Source organism: Atta colombica, unplaced genomic scaffold, assembly GCF_001594045.1.
Source record: "Atta colombica isolate Treedump-2 unplaced genomic scaffold, Acol1.0 scaffold47, whole genome shotgun sequence".
NCBI lineage: Eukaryota > Metazoa > Arthropoda > Insecta > Hymenoptera > Formicidae > Atta > Atta colombica.
The window spans coordinates 2,470,176-2,494,947 of NW_017259536.1; the positions used below are offsets into that span (position 1 = coordinate 2,470,176).

Genomic DNA, 24,772 nt, shown 5'->3' on the forward strand with positions numbered 1-24,772 from the left:
TTTATAATTATATAATTTATATATATAATTTATATAATTATATATGAAACAGTTTTTCTCGGCTTTTGCACAACTTTTTTACCATGTACAAATTATAATATTTGCGCAACGTAACGATATCGTTAAGACTACAGAATAGAGGCCTAAATTTGTTTATTGCACATTTGACAAGTATGTGCATCAATTCGGCAGAATTTGTTTGTCAATAAAGTATGGTGTCAAAATGTAACATAGAACACACTCGATTTTGCTGATAAAAACCCAATCATGTCATTCAGTTGTAATCGCTCTTTTGAGCAACTATCTCGTCGAAAATATGAATAAATAGCCGTCGTCTGCACGAAGTTTAATCAATGTGCGGGTAAATACATGAATGCGACGCACTAGAGTTTGTTTGTTGAGCCAGTCCTTTCTGTTTGCCAGATAACGAAAGTGCAGTTGTCACATTGCATTCTCGCGAAACTACATACAAATTATTTCGACTACGGTTGGTCGAACATTTCACTGTGACGGCTTTTTATCGCTAAATATACAAGAGATATAAAAAAGCTCCAGCTTCTTCAAACAGCTATGCGCGAGCGCGTTTTAATAGCAACGAAAATTATGTACTCGTTTATGCAGCGTGTGATTATATAATGTTATGCTCATATATGTCTCCAGAGATTTTACAAAATTTTATGATTACGGAGTCACGCAAATAAATTCAAATTAAAACGCTATTTAGTTACAACCAATGTAGAACCAAATTTAATAAAATACTTGTCACTTCGTAATCGATGCGTTCTCCTCACACATAATATTCCGCATCTCGATTTGGCAGCCGGCTGGCGAGCAAATCGGAACCGTGATATTTTTCCCGGTTGATGGATGTCGGATTCGTAAATTAGCTTTTGAAGAGGGACCAGGGAAGAAGGGAGATATGAAGGAACGAGATGTCGAATGCGTTAGCACGTAATCAAGACCAGATTTTTCCAAAGATATACGCTTTTTATGCGTTTCGTTGTCGACAATTACTTCTTTGGAAGTGGGAGGCTCAGCAGGGTGGGTGATCGATCGGTTTCTTTGCCTTCGACTATCGCACGTGGCTAGCGTATCATTTTATTGGTTTGTCAGTGCGAATAGGTCGTCGATCACGATAAGCCATCTTGATCGATGAGGCGATTCAGTTATTACTACATTTTTCCAATATTTTGACTTATTAATAACGTTAATTTTGTTAATATAGTTATATTTTTATTGACTGTTTAATTAACAATATTTTTTGTTTTTTATTACATTAAATCGATTTGAATTAAAAAATTATTCCTTCTCGGTAATATTTCAATCCATCATTTCAAGTCTGTCTCATATCAAGTCAAGGCGTCTTAAGTCTGTTTTTATCAATTAATTTTAATTTAATCTCGCTCCAACTACTTTTTTCTCAAAAACTCTTAAAATTCTTAAGCTAAAAAAAAATAAAGATTAAATTGAACCAAGATTAAAGTTAATCTCATGATGGAAACGGGAATTTATCTACTTTTTTAAAAACGATGGGTGACAGGTCAGCGACAAAAGAGAACAGGTGATTTTTCCTTCAGCGTATCATTTTTACATTTCAGTAGCATTGATGGACGGCCAAGTTGGAAGGAAAACAGTGTATTGTGCTTTAGATAAAAGCCATCAGCTTGTGCAGGTCCACAATGCACTATAGAGACAGGAGTGGAGGATAGAGTACACATCCCAAAGCCACTGCTTCATTCTGCTTTGCATACTCTTCCCGTACACAACGTGGGTTCATGTGCTTATATATTGAGTATCAATGTGTAGAGCACGTGTCACCAGGAAGATAGGCGCGCATTGAAAATATCGGAAATATTACGCCCTACTTGCGACAAGTTTGCACTGTCCCTTTTCCGATTATCTCTTTCAAACGTCATCATTGAAACGATCTCTTTGATAACGGCATTATCGCACTCGGAAATAAATATAATAAAATAAATCAATGATATCTCATTGTATATCTCGCGAAAACGAGAAGTAGTTGTATTTTGCTCGTACATCACGTACTTGGTCTATAAATACATTCGACTTTTTTGCATCATCGCTTTAGGTCGTTTACGACAGCGAAAAAATTGATACTTGCAATCTCGACGAGCACATCTGTCTCGCGTGTAGGCCATTTAATGGCCGACCAGGCCGACCACGTGAACTCATAGCTAGTGGCGATCGTTAACGGTTCAAAGAAGAGGGAAGAGAGAAGCAAAAAACTGCATTGACGCGGTGATATCTGGTTCGGCTCGCTTCGTTGGGTACACCGGGGAAGGTTTGGCAAACGATAGAAGAAGCGTGCGTACACAAGACCTCTTCCGGTTGTTTACGACTGAAGTTGTTAAGTGTAACTTACATCAGAGTCTTTGTTTTTCCGCTGTGACGATCTGTATTCTCATCTACCAAGAGAGTTTCAAGCAAAAACATCTTGTTTTTGTCATTTAAGGATAAATGCTCAAGAGAATAAAAAGAAAAAAGAAGACAAAAGAAGGAAAGATAATATCTAAAATCAAAATCGTGTATTCTTGATTTAATTCGAAGAGAAACAGAATTAAGAATGTTTTCTTTATTTTATTTCTCTGTAATGGCATTGTAATGGCATTGGTTTCAATTGAGAAAAAGTCATGAAGAATACTTATCTATGTGAATTGTGGAACAGATATTGCCATGATTTTACCGTTGTTTTCGATAACTCGATGTGGCCTCGAACGTTCAGCGAAAATTATTCTGTTTACTCTGTTCCTGACGTAAAAGAATCCGAAATTCCATTATATCGTAACTATTCACAGACGCGAACCACGTAAATTAAGATCACACATACAATCTAACCATTTGGCAGTTGATAGTAGCCAAACTAATTTGTGAATGTAATCAAGGATTTTATTTTAAACGTGTCGCGTTTAGGAAATTCATTTTAAATATGTCGCATTGTCAACTGCAAAAAAATTTGAATTAATGTCTCATGAATGAGCGCAATAACATGATTATTTACGTAGTTCGTTAGACAATAAGGACATTACGCGAATATTATATTTGTACATAATTAAATTTAATAACTAGATACAATTTTTTTCTATCACAGCGTATAACGCTTGTTACGAAGTGAAATTAAATCCACGTCGTGGCAGCCCAACGAGCTCTAATTTTCATGGTTTCCTGCGAATGCAGATTTTTAACGACCGTCTATGTACTTGACGAATTTTTACGGCTTATGAATTTTAAAAGAGCTGGCAAATTGCGTGCACTCTGTTTTCAAATTCTTTGCTCAGAGAGTGGATTTTGCACGAACACAAACAACGCTTATTGTATGCACTAAACTTCATATGATGATGTCCTACGGCTACGGATAAACGCAATTTTACTGGTTCAAGAATCTAGTCACGTACTGTTTGCCTGATGTCACAAGTCACGACTGTTATCCATTTGGTACCGATCCAAAACGCCACCATGACGCGAATCGCCATTCGGCTGACTATACTCGGGGATTTCTACTGGCGAGTTCTGTCGCCAGATTAGAATTAACGTGTTTTGATGATTATGCTTGGCAAAACACACGAAAACCAAGATAATTAAGTTAATCTACTTGCGTATAGATTTTATTTATTTTACAATCTTATGTTTACTTTTTAAATAAATTTTTAAGTAAGTTTCATTGCTATTTAAAAAATTATATTACTAACGCTCTCTCTCTCTCTCTCTCTCTCTCTCTCTCTCTCTCTCTCTCTCTCTCTCTCTTTCTCTTGTCAATCTTAAGAATTCATTGATCTTTTCGTCTGCAATTAATTTGTTATTTTAAGTTATTTTAAGTCTTTCGACAATATGAAATTCTTTGTCTGTGGATCTTCGAACTTCAGTGCAAATTTTTATATTGTTTTAAGCTGTATAAAAATTTGTCAAATTCTTACATTCTAGAAAAATTTTAACAATAAATTTTTATTATAAAAATTGGATTGTATTTCACTTATTTTTTTATAGATTTAAATCTACCAGAATTTACAATTTAAAAAATCGGCTATATTTTTAAAGTCTAATATTATCGATGAAGAATTAATTGACAAGAATTAAAGTATCTTTGTACCATTTTCTCTCTTCTTTTCGCATTTAATTGTTTTTATAATTATTCTACCAGTTCCTTTTTAAAATGACAATATCGACATCCATAGAATCATCTTTAAGCATGTAATATGTCGCCGCCAGCAGACAAGGGGAAAGATATGATCAGATATCAAAGGACTAGCCAATAACTAACTATGTAATGTCGTTATCCGCCAGACTTGAGGATCTTAATAATTTCCGATTTTGTTACTTCAAAGAGTTGATATTTCATTGTGATATGCGCACACTTGATTCTTGATAGAAACTTTCATTTAAAGTAATATGTTACTTTGTTAATAAAATATAATACTTACCATAATGCAAATCGGACTAATAAATTATTACCTTAGTTACAAATTTTTTATTAGAAAAATATATATTTTTTAAATATTAATATTAAATATTTTGTGAACGATTCTATCAAAAATATATGAAGCAACTCACTGTTAGCAACTTGAATTTTTCTGGTATTAATCAATAAAAAATGAAAGTCCCAGAGTGAGTATTTTGTAAATAATAAATGTACTCACAGTCAGTGGCGTAGACCGAGGTATCGATGATCCTTGGACAAATTGAACAAGTATCATTCGAATACGATAGAAACGTCTGACATGTGCCTATCGTACTTCATATTTCATGAGGATCGCGGACGTATCAACTATTCCGAGCAGGTTCGAAGTGTTTGCCATCGCGTCGATAAGGGCCCGTCGACGAAGGGATAGAAGAGCTCAAGGGCGTGTAACTGCAACATCTGTTGGCGAAGAGATCTCCAAGGCCTATCCAGGGCAATGGCGTCTCGCATCTGTTGTTCGGGCATTTCGGCGCTATTGCGAAATATCTTCGAGGGAGAGTAGAGCTTTGTAACGATGCAATTCCAGCTAAAGACGCATTCGTGGCGAGCCGTCGAGATTGCAAACTCATCATGACTGGCAGCTTCCGAGATTTTCTCCTCCATTTATAGTTATTTTATGCGCGAGAATTTTTAAAACCAAAGTTTCAACGCGACTATTTTCACATTTGTCGAATGAACGACGGTTGTGAATCATAATGCAAATGTGATTCAACAATTCCGTTGGATATTCATTTCACTTCAAGCGATTTCGTTCGGCGCGTTTACAATTCAAAGTTTTACTCTACGTAAAATGACAAACTTTCCATCTACATGTGTAGGATGACTGCGCCATTATAAGGTGTCATCTCTTTTTTAATAGCGTCTTGCCACTCAATGGAATCGCCATTGACTCCTTTCTCGAGCGTGTTTGACGTGTCGGCTTCCCAAGGCAGTAAATTCGCTAGCGTCGTAAATCTCTGCGGCGGGTTCCACCCTCGATCTTCTTCACTCGGCAATAAATACAGATCGCTGGCGCGAGGTTGCTCTGTTCCTCCGCTGGCATTATTCCGACGAGTCTCAGTCTCTGACGATACGCAATATGTCCTGATTTTCGCGGGGAATTAAAATTTCCGTTCGCCGTCCGTGATATGGCGTGTAGCTTCCTGACGGCAAACGCCTGCGAGATTTTCTATGTACACCCCCGTCTCCGAGTTTCATTCGTGACCAGGAATTTCCCTGGAGACATCTGCGGCGACGTGTCTCGCGTGTCTCTCGTCGAACGAATATTTTCCGCCCTTCCTAGCTATTCCTCTTCTCTCTGACTTTCTAACGCCGTGCGCAATCACGTTCCCTTTTTCCCATATGACGTCGCAAAACATCACTCGACGAAACTTCGGGTGATCTTAAAGCAAGCACGCTACGAACTCGTATATGATGATCACCGACGGAGTTTACTCGTGTCCTTGACGTTCCTGTATACGATCCGGTACCGAACATCTCGACGGCTTCTTCCCATTTCCCGTGGGAGCGTGCGGTCGGAAAGCCCGCGAAGAAATTGATTGAGACGTATCTCCGTCAGAGACGGATATTAAAACAGTCTGAGAAGAAGGAGGAAGCAGGGAATAAGGATACGAGTGTCAGGACAAGAGATTACTCATAGGGTAGATGCTGTACAAAAGACAAGTTTGGTCTTGGGAAGAAAATTCCAGCAAAGACAGAAACGAGAAAAAACGACGTTTACACCGTCGCTGGAAGAGGAAGAGGAAAATCAAGCAGATAAATCTACTGGGCCGATCGCCAGATTGAATTTAATAATACAGACGCACGCAATCTCGTCGAGTAGCGTTAGCCATGCGGCGCGGTTAATGTTTAACCATTTCCGAAACGTGTATTTCGCAAAGAGGAATTGAATAGAAATGGTGCGTGAGAGAGATATACTCGCACCATCTTTCGGTTTTTTCTTTTACCGTAATTTGATGTGCGTGTAGAAGAGGTGCGTTTTAGAACTGATTGTCATTTCCACCACAAATTATACGACAAAATTCAAACCGATTTCTTCCAGCGAAAGTTTGCCAAATATAATTATTTGTCGTACATTAAGAAAAAACTTTATTATAGATTATACAGATATTAGATATGTTATTGCATTATAAGATATTTAAATTAAATTCTTACGAAAATAAAATAATTATAATAAGTTGTAACAGATAAAGTAATTATTAGATATATTATTATATTAAAATTTTAATTAAATTTTTACAAAAATAACAATCTCGCATTTTTTAATTCTTCGATGCTACGTTATATGTTTTGTCAATTCTCATACAATACAATAATTATTGTGTAAAATCACAACACATGAATATATAATATTTTTCATCCAAACGATGACAAATATATTTTTATTAATAAAAAATTATAACATGAAAAAGTTTGGAAAGCAAGAAAAGAAAACAGTAAAAGAAAACACTAAAAGAAACAATCGAGGGATATGCCATATCAGTGATACTAAAGGATTAAAATTAAATATTTTATTTTTCTCAATTTGTTAAAATTTTTTATGTCTGTGATAAAATTCCGTAGATACTTTGCTTATCTATCTGTTTTTTTTTTTTCCCGAGACGTCGTAAATATCTGCAAATGTATGCGTACCCAGACGAAAGCACTCCGACGTGCTCTTCGGACACATTAAGCCGTAAAAGAGGCTAACTCGACGTTACACCTGTCAGAGCAATTTTGTTTTACCTGTGTCATGTACCACGTCCGAGAAGTCAACCGCTAAGAGATTGCGCCAACAAATGAAATTAGCGTCCTACTATATTCAGGGGCGTTTCTTTGATACGGAGTGTCGTTCCTCGATCATTATCGTTCGCGAGGAAACCTCGACCCTGATACTGACAAGGCAAAAAGTCACGTAATCATAAAAAGTTAGGTATGAACAAATTGTTCTTGATAGAGTGGTCTGTCATCTTAAAAAAAAAAAAAAAGATTTTTTTTTAGAAAGCAGTGTCTTATGTCTTTTAATCGAATTTACAAGTCATATTACTGTTTCGCTTTAAATATTATATTTAATTTTATGTTATATTAATTTTATTATTTAATAATGATTTGTCACAATATTATTTTAATATCAAACATTTAATAATACCAATAATATTTTAATAATACTAAAAACATTTTTTTATTTATATTCATCATTATTCATATATTATTGTATTCATATATTATTGATATAATTATTTAATATTCAATTAACGTTCTTATCTGTTTCATCAATTATCAGTCTTAAGCGAAGAATCATTTACAAAAGTTAAGAATAATGAATACAAAATAATATTGATAATTCAGTAACAACTTTTTGTGGATGCAACTTAATCGGTTGTTTGAATAAATTCCGACGTATCCAAGTTCTGATTTGTGGCAATTATTAAGGAATCGTAAAGAGTTTACGACGATAGATCGCCTACAATTCCGTACGATCGGTATATCATCGATGTTTACTGGCGAGAGCTCCACGATGCGTCTAACTGTCGGGTGACTCATTTCAGGCGGCGGTCTGGCGCGTCCGAAGATGACTCTGAATCTGGATGCCAGTAATATTGCAGCGGGAACGAGTGCGAATTTGGGCGGTCAATTGGTGCTGAAAAAACCTAGTGGCCTAAACCTCGGTTTACCGCTGGAAATCAGCACCGCTCGAATATCAGCTGATCTGGTTGACGTGGAGCTTCCATTGGAGAGACAAGGGTGAGTGTTTTGTCGGCTTTTATTTTGAAATACTTTATTTTTACATGAGTTTTAGTGGACATGGTATTACCGTTAATGTACGGACGATGTGAAAATTTAACGACTTGAATACCACTAATGAGTTTGTTAACATTTTTAAAGTTATTTTCATTTGTGCGCTTGCACTTTTTTATCTTTTAATTTTGCATAAGTACTTTTCGCAATGTTTTCCGCACACAGAAAAAACGATTTTGCTGAAGTATTAAAAATTTTTATTAGATGCAGATCTGAAAATTTTGTTAATCCATCAAAATAATTATACAGAAACAAACATGATATGAGCAATGCTGTAAAAAAATTTTTGAAAAGTTTTGACATTCTAGCAACCAATGTTATAATTATTTTAATGCTCGAAAAAACTATTGTATTTTCAAATCTGTATCTATAAATGTCTAAATTCTTTATATTTTAACCGTTATTTTCGTGCAATACTAAAACTTCGCGGATTAATGCGCATTATTTGAAGAGAGATCTTTTATTTAGATGGTATCACGGCTCTATCACACGCATCGAAGCAGAGGGTCTTCTACGAGTTCATCAAGAAGGAAGCTATCTGGTGAGGAACAGCGAGTCGACCAAACAAGACTATTCTCTATCCCTGAAGTAAGTAATACTTAAATAAATATTTGTTCGCTTATTCGATAATTTGAACAAATATTTATTGAACATTACGGATTCTTCTGAGTGTTATAACTCACGTAATTACGCCGTTCTAACTGTTTTAGGAGCGCCCGTGGTTTCATGCACATGCGCATCCAGAAGAACGAAGAGCTGAACGCATACATTCTGGGGCAGTTTAGCAAACCGTTCGAAAACATACCGGAAATGGTCCGTCATTTCAGCGTGAATCGTCTTCCGATACGCGGTGCCGAGCACATGTGTCTCCTGCATCCGGTTATAGTTCAGCTTTTGTAGCGCATCTATCGTAGCGCCATTTAAGGCGCTGGGATTTTGATAATCTGTTTTCTTTTTTTCCCGACGAGTGCCGAAGCGCGCGATTGCGAATGAACGGTAAGCTTGATATAGCGAACGAGATGTAGGAAATATTATTCTCAAACAAGGGAGTCTTCCGAGAGTCCGTGAGACGTGGTTGACCCATGAGATCCTCCGTATCAATTCGCATTCTGATTGAATGAACCGTTCAGCACGAAGAGCGTCAGAGATAATGGACAATAATAGCATTGACGGGGAATATCGCTTCGTCGCGAAATGTTAGGGGAAGTACAGTACAAAAGTATAAACGTTGATATTGAGCGAAGCTGCTCAACGAATATACAGTGCGATCGATCAGACGAGAACGTCCAGGTCCGTGCAATTTGTTGAGAGACCGGTGTTAAACTATGTATGAGGAATCTCAGGTCGCTCCAAGTGAGGATACTTGCTCACAAACGTCATCTTTTTGACAACACTTTACTTTCGCATGTCTAGTTCAAGTTTATAGTCCAAGTTTTTATTGCACAATAAAATTAGAGTCAGTAGGAGTGGATGTTTTCCTCCTCCTTTGCCTCTCGGACTCGAAAGCGTAAAGATCGGTGTCCTACATGCTTCGTCTTCCTCAAAAACATCGCGCAAACCTACCTCATAGGCAAACGCATGCATCGCGGCACGATGAAGAAACGTATCAGAAATTGCGGTATTAGAAATTGTAAGAGTCTGGGGAACGAAATTACTTAAAACAGATACGAATTATCGTTCGATGTAGTGGCGATCGTTGATAACTCTCATGAAGGCTATAATGAATTCGGGATCGATGATTCTAGCAGAAATATACGCGAGAACATTCTTGAAGACGTTTTTCCCGACAATTGTTCCTCGAATCGACATAATCGAATCCGACTATGTGGATTCTATGAAAGAAACCTTTCAAATGGGATCAGAAATGCTGTTTTATGAAACGATATAATTTAAATAAGAAGGAAAAGTGCGATGCGCGTATTTAGATTCACATAATGTGCTGCGTAGAAATAGCTCGACATTGAAGCCAAAGTAAAACTAATTCTAATATCCAGTTAAGGAACATAGCAGAAGCTATAAGCTGGATACGCGCAGCAAGCGCGAATAAAATGCCAAACTTTACTTCTAATCATTTAGTCAGGGTTTAGTTGTCCGTCTCATCGTTGATAAGTGATTAAGTAGGCTTAGAACTAAGCAAGCATATGACAGTCAGTTGGCTCGGTTATGAATCTTAGGTGAGGCGAAGAAATTGCGAGTCGAAGAAAATAATGAGTGTTTTTTTCGCAAAACGAGCGACGGTATTGTGATCGGAAACGTGAGGAAAGTAGAAAAAGATGATAGTGATCAGACAGTCTGAATCATCGATGGCTCGTCATATGAGTCATCCGTCCGAGAGTCCACTCGCGAAAGATTTTTGCGATAGAATGCAACCGATACATATTTTTTCATGTGATATTAATTTGTTACAGAGATAGCCTAGTTTTACCTGTGATCTGTTATTGTTTAATTCCTCTTATCCGCGCGCGCAACGGCGCTATCGCGTGAGCGCGCGCGATAATAAAATAATTAAACTTGCTATTATTATTACGTAGAATCAGCAACGACGCGTCACTTAGACGCGATGATGAGACGTCCGTGGTGTCACAATAATTTTTCAAATTAGAAATTCGATTCGCAAAGGTTGTGAGCGAATTTTCGTTGGCCGCATAAGCAAGAGAAGTTTTGCTTAATATTAAGTAGTGACGTAGAAAACCTACGGTGAGAAGTAGCGAGTGCCAGTTGCATGTTGTAAAAATTAGCCGATGGTCTCGTTTGATTTAATTGTTTAATTCGCATACGCAAAGCAAGGCATCCCTTATTAAAGCTGTTTAAATTCGCGATCGCTGAAATACTTGAATTGTGAGCGAGGCACTCTCTACTTTCGCATCTAATTAGGTTGAGTGTAATTTATACGTCGTATTTTAAGCTGCCAGTATTATTAACTGTAATCGATAATGCATATCCATATATGTTAATGTTTAAGACATTATATTATCTCTATAGCCCGATCATCGACACTATAATCTATACATATTTATTTCTTCTATTATATTTATTACATTGAATATGGTAATGAAATTTTCGTGCGTCGTTAATTTAATCGCGAATTCATAGAGCTGTAACCTTTAGTAATTCTATATTCCGTACACGTAGAATAATACTATTTATCGAAAGGCAGTACGTAAATTGTATGGTAGACACTAACTTGTAGATACTTCCTGTACCTTGAAATTTATATGAAGTAGCATTTAGATTACGTAATATATAAATATATATTATTATAAATGATTATACTAGCGCGCATAGCTCTCGTTTGTAGGATACATAAAATAAGATCGAGCAAAAGCGGAATGAGTTCAATAAAATATTTTAAGCGCTGTGCACGCCCTTTACGTAAAAAGGGATCTTAGATGGCGATGTGCAATATTCTAATACAGTCTCGGGCGTAAACGTGAAGTGCGATCCAATATTTTTGTTTTAGCAAGCAGACCATCAATGTTCCAAATCGACTTCACTAGGTAGTCTTGTGTACTCTGGAAATTTCTCTTAATAATAAAACAATTAATAACTTCAGTTTGATTATAATTTCAATTGGAGTTTCGTCATCTTTTTATTTTAATAATCCAAGAAAATCACAGGAGGAAAGAAAAAAAATTTTATACAAAAGATTTTACAAGGTTATATATAAGGAGATATAAAATGTGTATCGAAGAAGATATAAAAATATTAAATTGAATTGTATAAATTTTCTTTGTATTACGTATATTTTACTTTATTTATTCTATTTCTTTATCTTCTTAGTTTCATATATGGTAGTCTCATCTTCAGATTCAGCTGAAGTGACGGTTATTTTTCTGTGAAGATATCACTTGACCCGCTTCTGTCTATGTGTCAAACATGTAATATATTTAAATATATTGCAACACACACACACACCACACACACACACACACACACACACACACACACACACACACACACACACACACACACATATATATATATATATATTGAAAATTACATGAAGAGCTTGAATTCTTAATTTTTTAAACGTTCAATAACGAAATGCATATAATATACTGATTTTTCTCTCGAGTTTGATATTTCGATTATCGATCTTTTTTCCTTAAATTTCGTTTTCCTGTAATTCGCGGCAAAAAAAATGTACAGTTCACGTAATAACAATAATAATTGTAATAATTACATAATGTACTTAAATATATTTAATTTTAATGTATTTAAACATATTTAATTTTTAATGTATGTAGCATATTTAATTCTACATTTTTAATATATTTAACAAATATATTGAATTCAATTTAATTATACAATAACCTTCATCAAATATCTGTGTAAACTCTTTAAAAATAATGTATTGTATTATTTACTCACGATTTCCAGCGCTATTTCGTTGGAATAGTGAAACAGGTTTATGGGACATCGAACATTCCTGAGAGAATTGTGAGAGTGAATAATATACTTTGCCAATGAAATGAGTATGTGAATTACTTATGATGAATAGTTGACATTCACCGAGAGATCAGTTTCCTCGATAAATTGACCTTCCCAACAACTTGGACCGCAAATATCCATTTTACCCGATATGGGCCGACTGCGATACATTTGACCGTCTTTTCCTTTTATCAAACCGTCCGTCAATTGTATCGTCTCGGGTCCCCATTGAGAAAGAAAATGACCCGACCGCATGATTCTTTGCTGAGGAGTCGTGACTGTGTGACTCCCACCGCAGTATCGATTACAGAGATGATCTCTAATATACATCAGACTTATCAAACTTAAGATAATAATTTGTCATTAAGCTGTTTAAAAATTCTGGAAGGCGTTAAGTCTATAATTGTAATTTTGAAAAAAGATTCATGCTTCATTAATATTAATCAATATCAGCTTGTAATATTTGTTTTTCAAAATGTAATATTTTCTCGAGATTCCGAGATGGTATAAAATATTGTAAAACTGGTTACCTGGGACTCTTCGCAAGCGTCTCCTCCTTTGTTTTCATCTTCTTTGCCTCCTCTTGCACTGCTGCCTCAAATTGGATCAGATTTCTGCTGTAAGGCAATCTTTTCTGTTGTTTTCTAACTTGATCCAACTCATATGTGAGATAGGGTTTCATGCTGATAGTGCAAGGAAATGGCTCTTGTCGAAATCTATCGACCTCTTCTGTCTTCATTACAACATCCTTGTCGCACGATATACATTGAACATCTCTGGATAAAAAAGAAGTCAAGTCGCATTGAAGTTATTTGCAAGCCTAAAATGTTTACTTAAGCAGCTTCTTCGTTCCTGCAGCCTCTATTTCTCGTCTTGCTTCAATCATAATCTTCAATTTTTCTTGAAGCGATTTTAATTTGTCATCCACAAAATCTTTCAGTGACGTCATCTCGACTTTATCCATCTTGGTCGCAATTTCATTCTGCACTTCATCGAGCGCTTGTTGCCAAATCGATTCTTGCTTTGTCAATTTGTCGATTGCTTCCTCGAGACCACGAGCGAGATCATCGCAAGCAGCATCAAATTGATCGTGCGATACCTATAATAATTTTTCTAATATTTCAATCTGTATCAATAAGATAAATAGGTCAATAAACTTAACAATTCCTTTTACCTTTCTATTCACAGTTTTAGTATCCGCTTTGTCAGCCAAAGCATCTTCGATCTCCTCTTTATTTGCTTTAACGGTTTTTAAAATTTCAATTTGTTCCAGTAATGTCTGTCAAAAAATTCACATTATTATAAATATAATAAATAAGACAGCTTAAATAAATAGTGAAAAAAACAAGCTGCTCTTATATAACTCAGATTTGAATATTATTTAACGAAAAAAAAATGAGGAATGTTTTAATTAATCTTATGTTATTATTAAAAGCTCGTACATTAATATCCGCTTCTTTTTTTTCTTTATCTTCGAATAATTTGCTCATTGTTTCTCCAATGTCCTCCATATCCGTTTCAATTTTTTGCATTTTTGTAATAAGATTGTTAATCTCAGCGATATCTGTCTTTTCAGTCTCTTGTATACTATTTAGTTTTTCTAACAAATGTCCAAATTCTGATTCCAATACAATTATGCGTTGGGTAACATCGTTCAAGGCTTCGCCGTGGACTGTTTCTACAGTTTTCACAGCTTCCAAGCATTGCTCCATGTTTGTAACATCAGTAACTTCGATTATTTGTTGCTGATCTTTAATCGGTTCTCTAACAATTTCTTGTGCCGCTGATACTACTGGCGTAGCGACAATCGTTGTTGACATTTTAGTTCTCATATTCAAATATAATATTATATAATAAAATAAAATAAATGTGAATATACATTTTCAACATACGTGCAACTCTTTCATTAAGATCTTGCAGTTCCTGTTGTATATGAGCTATGTCCGTTTTTAATGCAGTAACATCTTGGCGTATTTCTTCTATAGCATTACCATCTAAATATACGTATTTTCTAATCAGCTAAGCTCTCTAATATGTTAAAAAAATAACGACTGGATTGATTTATAAATGACTTAAGTAACAATGCCTTTGAGATTAAACTAATTTTTATACAAAATCATTAAACTTATTACTCATAAGTCCTACTTGAACAGCGAGCTTTTCAGGTGTTACTCTACGAATTTTAGGTACTTCTTCCCCAATTTCTTCTTTTTCATTTTCTGGTTTCACAACATCTTTGATTTCTATTGCTTCTGCTTCTATTTTTTCTTCTTCTTCTTTTGCTTCTATTGCTTCTTTTTCTTTTGCTATTATATCAGCAGTTGCCGCGGCTACATCTTCGGTTAACATATCGATAACTGCTTGCAAATTGGTAAGCCATTGCTCCATCTTGAAGACCTTATCTTCGAGTTCATCCAATCTTGTATTAATCAAAGATGTATCTGCTGTTACTATGCCAGTATCACCTTTGATCACATCTACCATCGCTGTAAGCTATAATAATAATTTAATAAATTACTAAAATAAAGTTTAACTATTTTAATATTTTCAGGATTAACTTTTTATTTTTTTATTTTTATTAAATTATTAGAGATACAGAGAAATGTAAATATCATACGCGAGATGTTTACGAGATTAGCAAACAGTATACCTTATCGATACCTTGTTCATTAGCGTCCAATCTTTTATTGATGTTAATAAATTGCCATATATCCGCGGCAGGATCTGCGATTCGATCTTTTAAACGTTCGATTTCCGGAGACGTAGACAAGTCTTCCAAAACTTGATACCGATCTTGCAACTGTTTTACCTATTGATTAAATTATTAGTGAATTATATTGCTATCGTATATAATAAATTCTAAAAATGATTTGTTCTACATACAGATTGTTCGAGCTCTTTAAACCGTGATACCGTTAGAGTAGAATTATTTACGACAGATACAACCATCTGAGCTTCAGGGACTTCTTCAAAATCTATTTGTGGTTTTACATCTTCCGTCACTTTAAAAACTATTTCTGTAGGCACTTGAATATCTGAATCAAATCAATCCATTTTAATAATTTATAATTAATTAAATAAATACAGGAATTCAAAAGAGGAATCATGAGTATTGTACCTTCTGTAAGTACATCAGCGTCTTCACCATCGTCTCTTCGAACTCGATGTATTACTTCTGGTTTCGTCGTCGCAGATGTTATCATCCTCTGCAATAGCTCTCACATAAGGAAAAGAATTACCACTTTTCTTTTTTCAATTACTCGACGTATTATTTTTCTTACTTTAATACGATCTGCGTTTTCACCATGAAATTCAACTGTGGCAGCCTGCAAATTTATTTGTTGCAACAAGATATGGAGAAAATGATGAAGAATATTAAAATTAACCGCGCCAATCTGAAATCAATAATTTTATTAATCGCTTTATCTGCAAAACGATAATGATAATAGTTTTACTATTATTTTACTTCTGGTGCTCCGAGAGCAAGATCGAGCATTTGAGGAAGAGAAATTTGCAGACTGGCATTGTTATTAGCTGCTGTTGACATATTAAATGCTTCTGGCATTTGGGCAGTTTTCGCAGCCATTTTAAATGCGAGTGCCGATTTTTTTTGGGAATTACATGAGGATCACATCAATTACATTTAACTTCTTGATTGTCAAACGCGGTTATGGTAAAAAATATTTATTGAATTGTCAATTTTGAAAATTAGTTGCTCTTGTTCCTGTATTCATCTCTTATCCGATAGACTAAGGGAGGTGAAGTTATGTCTGTATCTTCACAGTTGGCGCCACAAATATCATCGACAAGTAGCGTGCCCTTATAGAAAATATTTGTATTACCCATACTTCTTTTTATTCATTAAAAGTTTTAAAGACTCAACGAATCTGTTTATTATTCCTTTACGCGTCTTTTATGCATCTTTTATGCAAATAAAATAATACGTTTAATGCATAATTAAAAAGTATAACTCTCTTGTTAAAAATAAAGTTTAAGAATAAATATTCAAACAGCGTTATTTAATACATATTATTAATTTTGATGCATTTTTAAATATTTTAAATGTGCGTTTATAATAATTTCAATTGTGTATGCACAACATCATTATCAAACAAATAATTCTCCGAATAACATATATTTTATATATAATAAAAACATTGTAGAATAATAAATAAAATACAATATGCAATCTAGGTATATTTTTCAATAATCTCCATTGTTGATCAAATATCGATACGATGGGTTAATGAAACAGTAATTCACCGCGTCGTTTCTCCACAAACAGGCTCGGTTTATCTAACTGCACGTGGTCGATAGACCAAAACGTGAAATAGAATCAAGCTAGGCTACACTACCGCAGAGATTACATCGAATCATATATAGGTATATATTTTATCGAGCTCCCGGATATGATATTCTCGAACGTTTCCGTTAGACCGATACGATCAACGTCAACTCGATAGTGTATTTATACGCTCATACATCTATTCTGCGACGATGATGAATCCTCCCGTATCGCGGGAATAAATTAAAATTGTCGTACTTTCTAACCGATTTATACACGAACTATAATATAATAGAGGGAATAAGTCATATCAGATTCGAAACATCCAAAAAATTCAAAAACTAATAGAATTAAATAGCGTTGTACTTTTGACTATAAATACATATCTCTCTATCTGTCAAAGAGCTTTTCTGCAGCAGCTATATAAAAGTAATCTTGAAATAACTAAGTTAGATTTTTTTCTAACGTATAAGTCAGGATAAATCGAAAAAATGTATTTCTAAAAAGAGATCTATTTTCTCTTCACGTTTTTTTTTTTTTTTTCGAGAAATATGAAAACGATTCCATATATTTTAAGTATCGTTTCGCGAATGATTCAGCAATATAATAATCGTTACATATATAGCTGCATACAGTATTCTCGAATTACTTACGATAAAGCCAGCATTAGTGCTGTTTGAGTTACGTTATTTGATCTCCTAACAAATGTTTAATCATGAATAATATCAACATTCTTGATGGGTAATATCTAGCTGGACATCTCGGTATTCAATAACATAACGGTAACGTCATCCTTATGATTTGCTCATCTGTCAGGTGAGTGACAGTTCCTTTCTGTCTTCTTTCGCGATTTCTTCGACCATCTCGTCAGTGCGAAAACGATCGCAGTTCTGAAATGATGTATACATCCAAGGAAAAGTACGCTGTGATGACGGTGAGTGTGAACGATCCAATTTTAAGACATCATTTTACATCCAACATTATTAATCTGTTACATTCTTCTCAAATATTGACGTTTCTCTATCGTTTGCCTGTCCGCGGCAGATTTAATTTCGACTTTCATCCTTTATATATAACTGCCTATTGTCCGTTTCAATGTAGATTAACTTTACTTAATGTAGTTTAATTTATTTTTTATCTTTTTTCTAATTTTATTAAAAAAAGGATAAAGAGTAAATTAAACCGAGATTAAAATTAATCTATATTGGTAGAAACATAAATCAATAAATTGCAATATTCTATTTATATATATTCAGCATAAGAGAGAGAGACTCCATTTCCAGAATTCGATTCAATTGCAATCCACGATCATTTTGATGCAAAAGACACTTCAAGACATGCATTTAAAATGAATTAAATAATAATTTTATATACAATTATTATTAAAATTGAAATTAGTCTGATAAGAATAAATCAATTAATAAAAATAATCCTATTTTTGGTTAAAGCAGATCTTAATACTTAATAATACTAAATGCAAATTTTTACAAGTGTATTATTTTAATTTTATAAATTGCGCGCCAATACAGTTTGTCGGATTTGAAATGTAATCGCAAATTGAAGCTGAAATTAATATTAGATTATTAGATATTGATTGTTCATTAAATAGCCAAATCTGTGATCGTAGTTTCGACCGATGGCACAACTTCGTTGTTTTTCTGTTATCACAAGTCGACAGCCAATGATTTTACTCTGATACTCGAAGTCGGTAGCTACTTGAATTACCGCAAATTCTCTCTCAACTTAAATTGGGCGTTAGATACGAGCGAACGTGTCGCTCTTTATATGACTCCTCTAGACTTCGACTAATTATTTTCAATATTTCTTCAATGCGACGGACGACAATCGACTGCTTAGCCTCGCATGAGCAGTGGGGATGGGTTATTCAAAGCGGGAATGAATCGGAAGGCGAAAGAGCAAGGACTACTTTCTTTTAAAGTAAGAAAATGACAAATATATTTAATATTGGTAAAGAAAATAATTACAAGAACTATACTAGAACTAACTCTACTCAAGTCTACACAATTCATCGTCGTAGTGACAATAATTCGTCTCGGCATAAATATGCAAAAGCATCTTAACAACTTGTTATTGCAAAAAATATTACTTTAGCTAAACCTTACTTTATAGACTAAACTTTAAACCTGGAATTTCTGACTTTCTTGGACGGACGTCCATGAAATACGTCATACCAATACGTGTAAAAATGTTTATCGTAATAATTAAATCTTGGCTGAGGTAATATCTTTTTTTGTGTAATAAATCATTTACAGATTGTTAAAATGCTTATAGCATCATATTTAATGGACGATCAACATAATTTGGAATATTAATTTCAGCTTTAGTTTGCAATTGCGTTTCAAGTCCGACAAATTGTATAATATGTTTGCAAAAGTTTGTATTTAGTATTATTAAACACTAAAATCGGCTTTGACCGAAAGTAGGATTAATTCTGTTGATTGAATAATTTCATAGTCCCAAAGGAAAATGTTTTGATTTAGCTTGAATGAATATTGATGTACCATGCTATAAATGTTCATTATTCGCCTTGCAAACATCTATGATGATCATAACTTGAATCTCCTTTCAGTTTCTTCTGTTTACTCTGGGTCACGGTATTCCATTCGGACAGCGGTACAATCCCGTGATACCGCCACTTTCGTGGCATCTCGTGCCACCCTGGGAATACATGCTACGCGAGATTATCCTCAAATCGGTCAGCCCGTCGCCACTGGATACCAATGCACTCTACAAGCGTCCGTTGGATGCTTCCTACTACGGCGGGCCGGTCGCTTACTCGGACGACGACAAGAATGTCATTCTATCGCGTGGAAACGTTTATCATTTGCTGAATGGCCACTGGATACTATGTCAGGATGGATGCGTCGACTGCGAACCATGCGCAGTTCAGAGGAATCCCGTATTCACGTGGATTCTACGGAGGATCAAGCAACCGCCAAATTCCATCTCGACGCGACATGATCTCCAGTTGACAATAATGCCGCAAACGAGCAATCATTTCCACGCCAGTAATCTCTGGCCGAATTACTACGTTTACGTGACACCACAGGAGGAATCTACGTCAATCTCGACGATTAGAACGCAGGACGACAGTGATCCGAAAAATCTCCCGCCTGGTCTTGAAAACAGTTTTTCCGAGCACCATCATCGATCGATGAATTCCTGGCGGTTAACAGAACGAGATTCGAGCGCCAATCAGGACACGGTACCACAAGAGGATAACCACACTATCGTTCAAGAGTCTGTGAATATTGAGAAGATCGAGAAAGAGGAATCATCCGAGCGGAAGCACGAACTCGAGAATATGAGACCTCGACATCGATCTCGGTCGAGACCCGTGAAAAAACTAGCGGAAGAAGTGAATCAATTGGCACCGAGATTGATCCTAGGAACCGATCAAAAAGGTCAAAAGCATTTGGTTCACGTGGTGCCAGCGAATTATCCGACGACTACTGCGCTTTCTGCAATTTCTCTTTTTTCAGATCAACCAATATCGCCACAGTTCGTGAAGGCTCAAGAGACATACTCAAATAATACAATGTCTAAGGATGAAAGGCTAACTTATCAACAAATATTTCGTAGAGTTTTTGATTCCTTAAACACGCATAGACAATCAATCGAAAATTTTCTCGAGTCATCGACAGATAACGTAGATGGGCATCGACTATCTCCCTCGATAGATAATATGGAAACCGCTGGATTTTCTTGGAATAATCGCGATGTAAATCATAAAAATGCTAATTTTAATCTTCATGACGCGTTATTGTCACCTTTTTATGCAGAAAATGAAAATAAAACTGGAAAATATCAGCAATATAGAAACAGATACGATAACAAACATATTAAACAAAACAATGATTATTACCTGATATCTCCAGATATGAATCAAGCTAAAATATCGCGTAGCCAGTCGCAAACAGATTTTAATTTTGACAGACAACGGCGAAGAGTCCGTATCAAACCATACTTTGTTAATAGTAAAGATATTTCAAGAATAAATTCATCGGTATCGTCACAAAGTTTGAACAATTATTTGATAAATACTACTCAGGAATCTGGTTTTAGTAATGGCTTTGCTGTCGATTCCGTAAAACAAATTGATCTTAATGATACGTTTGTTGAGAAAGCAAATGACAATTCTATAGAGTCGAGTTTGATAACAAAACAGGAGAACGGACAATTGTTCGGCTTAGAAAGGCCGGGAAGTGGCGATGTTGATCGAGAATTCAAGATTTCACAAGATGCTTTCAAGGTAATTACTACCAAGTCGCCGGTAATTCGAAGCGAAACTTTAAATCACACTACAATATTATAAGTAACTACTTCAAAGACATTTATCGTCAATAGTAATCAATAACTTAGAAAAGAAGACTAATAGATGAAAGATCAATACTGACAGAAATGGAACACATACATATAATTAAGATACATATAATTAAGATTATATATACATACATGTATTTATGATACACACAATGATCTTTCTTTACACGATGAATGTTTGTGTCTGAGTTAATTTTCATCACTTTTCCAAAAATACAAAAATTATTAAGCAATTCTTGCATATGTACTTTAACATTTTCAAAAAGTTAGATAAGATTATATTAAAAAAAAAAGGAAAAAATAGAGATCATTATTAGTCAGGTCTACTTTTAGCATTTTAAATAAAAATGCACATGACACAAATGATCCAATCGTGTATATCAACAAAAGTTATGTAATTGTAGAAGGGTTTGCACGATTTACTTATAATATATGCAGTTATTAAAATATCATGTGTTTACAGTTTTTCATAAATAAAAATACATAAAATTTAATAAAAATTAAAATATTTTTTTACTTCAACCTCATTTAATTTTCTCATCGAACATCTACTTTTAATAGGAGCATATTTAAATATGCAGTCATATAAAAATGGAAGAAAGGCAAAATATACATTAAAAGAATCTAATAATTAGTTTATTGGAAATTTTGGAAAAGTATCATTTTACATTAAAAATGATTATATAACGTGTATCAAAATTGACATTGAATATTATTATTATTTAAAGGCTCGCGTCTGCTACCATCACAAAGACAGGTATGTTAGAGTCTATGAGAACACTACTAAAGGATGTATATGAGGAGTAGTAGGCGGACGACTCGGTTTGAGAAACAGGGATAGACCGACGCTTATATTTAATTAAAAGGGATACGGGCTCGAACGCGGGGAAGGAGATCGGATAAAGCAAGTAGTGCCAGGTTGCGAGAAGTGAGGGTAGATGCTGGAGCAGGCCTGTTTCTTGTCTAATTATCTATCCTCCCATTCCAACCGACCCTGCCACGTTCACTTTCTACGTCTGGTAGTTGCTTCTATCAACTCGTTTTCGTTTTTTGTCTCTTTCTCTCTCTCTCTCTCTCTCTCTCTCTCTCTCTCTCTCTCTTTTTTCCTTATTCTATCTGTTGTTTTTTCTTTCATAACTTGTTTTTCTTTGCTCTCTATTTGCTCTTTTCTCTCCATTAACATCTCAGTAGATCAAAAAAGATGAACAAGTCTTATCCAGCTTTTCCCTGCATTCTTAATTTTAATTCATCTGTTCGCTTATGTCGAGAAACACGTTAGTTGCGAGGATCGATTGATTGAGGTTTCTAAAAGTTTTTAATTAGATCGCCTCCTCTTCTTTCTTGATCAAGCGCTGATGTAATCAGAAATAAGATTCGCCATTTAAAGCACGATATCTAAAAAGCGACATCGAAACCTCGTCGCTTTTTAGAGACTTTTTCTAAGCGCCCTTCGCACTGTCTTTTTCTCTTGCTTTATTCTTTAGCGATCCCTTACCCGATTTTGGGCTTCACCCTTCGTTCCTTTTCCCGCTTGCTGCAGACGAATGGTGCAAAACGATCGAGTCGATCCCTGGCAGATTGGTTTTAACGAGTTTCCTTTCAACGCGGTTTATCGAGGAATTGCGGGCGCTTTCGATGAGTCCCCCGCTGAATACGCCAGGGAAATTTCCACGGAAGATCTTAATTAAAGACGCCCGCCGAAAAATGAGAGCTTCCCTCGGATTGGGGAGAACGGTGTTATTGCCGCACCAACGCAGCGGATCCGATTATCGCGCGGTCTGATCTATTAACTGTGTATACGTAGCTTAAAGGGATTCGCGAAAGTTGAGCTACGCCGCGCTGCCACTATAACTCAGGTAAATACGGATCAAATTTTAGTTAAGAGATACTTCACCAACGAAACACGTTTTTGGGTATTTCAAATTGAAAGGGTGGCGCTCGTTAAATATTTCACAAAATATTTGTCTCGATTTAATTGTGCTAATTCGTGACACGCAGAGAGATTAATAATTAATTGTGACACATTGTGTCACGTGTTCAGTAGAATATTTATTGCTGAAAGTTTTTCTTCAAGCTAATTGGATTATATTTTTTTACATTCAGAGTAATATAGTCGTATCTCAGAGAAGAAACCTTTCCATAGTTGAAAAATAATAACATTCTGTTAAACGTGTTCATTATATTTTCATAATTGAAAATTTCTTGTAACAATTATGCAAACTATCACTATGAAAAAAAGAGTCTAATTGCATTAATTGGAATTCTAGTTGAAAATGAACAAATCAAAATTTTGTAATTGAAATTTTCATGCAATCAAAAATTTTTCTCAATGTAAATATTTCTACTTGACCTGCAGTTTATGAAATAAAATTGCTATTATATATTAAGCAGAGTCACGGGTTTATAAAAAATATTATATAAGATTAACCAATGGAGCAATATGTAGAAGATTTTATGAAATACAATACTGCAAAACGTCAAATTAGTTTCCTTTCAAACTTCGTTCTAAATTCATTTCCTGTTCTATACCGGTAAGCTCGCATGTATACTCGCACGCAACTCGGAGATAAGCGTACAGCCCAGCGCTGTAAGTCTATCGGGCTTTCAGACGGCAAAAAGTGGAGGAAGCGGAGACGAGATTGGGAGTAGGAGAGAAAAGAAGCCCGGCTTTTAACGGTAAGACGATGGAGGCCGGGACCCGTCTGATAGGAGATTGACGCTCTAGTGTGAGAGACCAACGCGGGGGAAAAGAAAAAGGAAACAGGGCTTACTAAACGTGTGGCGAAAAGGGCGTTTTTCCTGCCGTTTTCAGATATTTAAATCCGCGCGAACGACTTCGGGGTTCCGCTCGCGAATCACCTCCCTACGAAATCGCGAAACGCTCCAGGCATGGTGAATCCAGGCTCTCGTCTAGTTGGCTTAAATGAAAACGAAAAAGAAACGTGGCGCAAATGGTAGGAAGGAAGTAAGGCGGTAGGAGAGATATAGGAAGAGTGCAGAGAGTGAGTTATTCGAGCGTGACGTGTATTCTTGTCAGGGTGAGACCAAAAGACGTAGTACACAGCAGACTTTACAGGCCATTCGCCAGAGAAGAAAAAGAAGACAACGTGAGAAAGCAAGGAAGGAAGGAGAGCGAAGGAGAAATTGTGGAGAAAGAGAGGATCTCCGGTAAGAGAGGTATGCACTTCTTAATAGTGTGGGTGTGTCGGTGCGGATGGAGGAGTAAGTTTTAAAAACATCCCGGCCGACGCGCCTCCGTGGTGCTGGTTTTATCGCTGCCTCCTGCCTCCTGCCTCCAGGACTCTTCTTTCTCTCTCTCTCTCTCTCTCTCTCTCTCTCTCTCTCTCTCTCTCTCTTCTTCCCTGACTCCTCTCCTCCATAAACTCCCATCCGGGCAAAGCCTTAGCCGGTGGTACCGGAGCACTTGCCTACGTACGTACTGTCGGCTGTAAATCCACCGA

General features: G+C 35.6%; 3 protein-coding genes across 3 annotated transcripts in view; 2 read left to right on the forward strand and 1 right to left on the reverse strand.

Annotated features, from left to right (window-relative positions):
• LOC108691448 overlaps positions 1-9,151 on the forward strand; it is an 83,386-nt gene extending 74,235 nt beyond the window's left edge. The window contains exons 7-9 of the mRNA XM_018199200.1: positions 8,002-8,197; positions 8,720-8,839; positions 8,962-9,151. Coding sequence (XP_018054689.1) covers positions 8,002-8,197; positions 8,720-8,839; positions 8,962-9,151 — 506 coding nt within the window. The remainder of the gene's footprint in view (positions 1-8,001; positions 8,198-8,719; positions 8,840-8,961) is intronic.
• Positions 9,152-12,739: 3,588 nt separating this feature from the next.
• Positions 12,740-16,268, reverse strand: LOC108691449 (glutamine-rich protein 2-like). Its single transcript, XM_018199201.1, has 12 exons — positions 16,149-16,268; positions 15,964-16,077; positions 15,801-15,888; positions 15,566-15,717; positions 15,333-15,491; positions 14,815-15,175; positions 14,579-14,676; positions 14,125-14,427; positions 13,857-13,961; positions 13,516-13,781; positions 13,213-13,458; positions 12,740-13,001 (listed from the first exon to the last, which is right to left on the reverse strand). The coding sequence occupies exons 1-12, from the start codon at positions 16,266-16,268 to the stop codon at positions 12,740-12,742; spliced, it is 2,274 nt and encodes a 757-aa protein (XP_018054690.1).
• A 1,597-nt stretch (positions 16,269-17,865) lies between these two features.
• Positions 17,866-21,303, forward strand: LOC108691450. Its single transcript, XM_018199202.1, has 2 exons — positions 17,866-17,901; positions 19,558-21,303. Exons 1-2 carry the CDS (start codon positions 17,866-17,868, stop codon positions 21,301-21,303), a joined length of 1,782 nt encoding a protein of 593 aa, XP_018054691.1.
• Positions 21,304-24,772: the final 3,469 nt, after the last annotated feature.

Excerpts from the sequence above, each read along its gene's own strand:
- LOC108691449 (XM_018199201.1), bottom strand. The coding sequence starts at position 16,268 with ATGGCTGCGAAAACTGCCCAAATGCCAGAAGCATTTAATATGTCAACA. Across the intron at positions 15,176-15,332 it reads ATGAACAAGGTATCGATAAG|CTTACAGCGATGGTAGATGT; the intron begins GTATACTGTTTG and ends TTATTATTATAG. Across the intron at positions 14,677-14,814 it reads TGTTCAAGTAGGACTTATGA|ATGGTAATGCTATAGAAGAA; the intron begins GTAATAAGTTTA and ends ACGTATATTTAG.
- LOC108691450 (XM_018199202.1), top strand. The coding sequence starts at position 17,866 with ATGTATACATCCAAGGAAAAGTACGCTGTGATGACG. Across the intron at positions 17,902-19,557 it reads AAAAGTACGCTGTGATGACG|TTTCTTCTGTTTACTCTGGG; the intron begins GTGAGTGTGAAC and ends ATCTCCTTTCAG.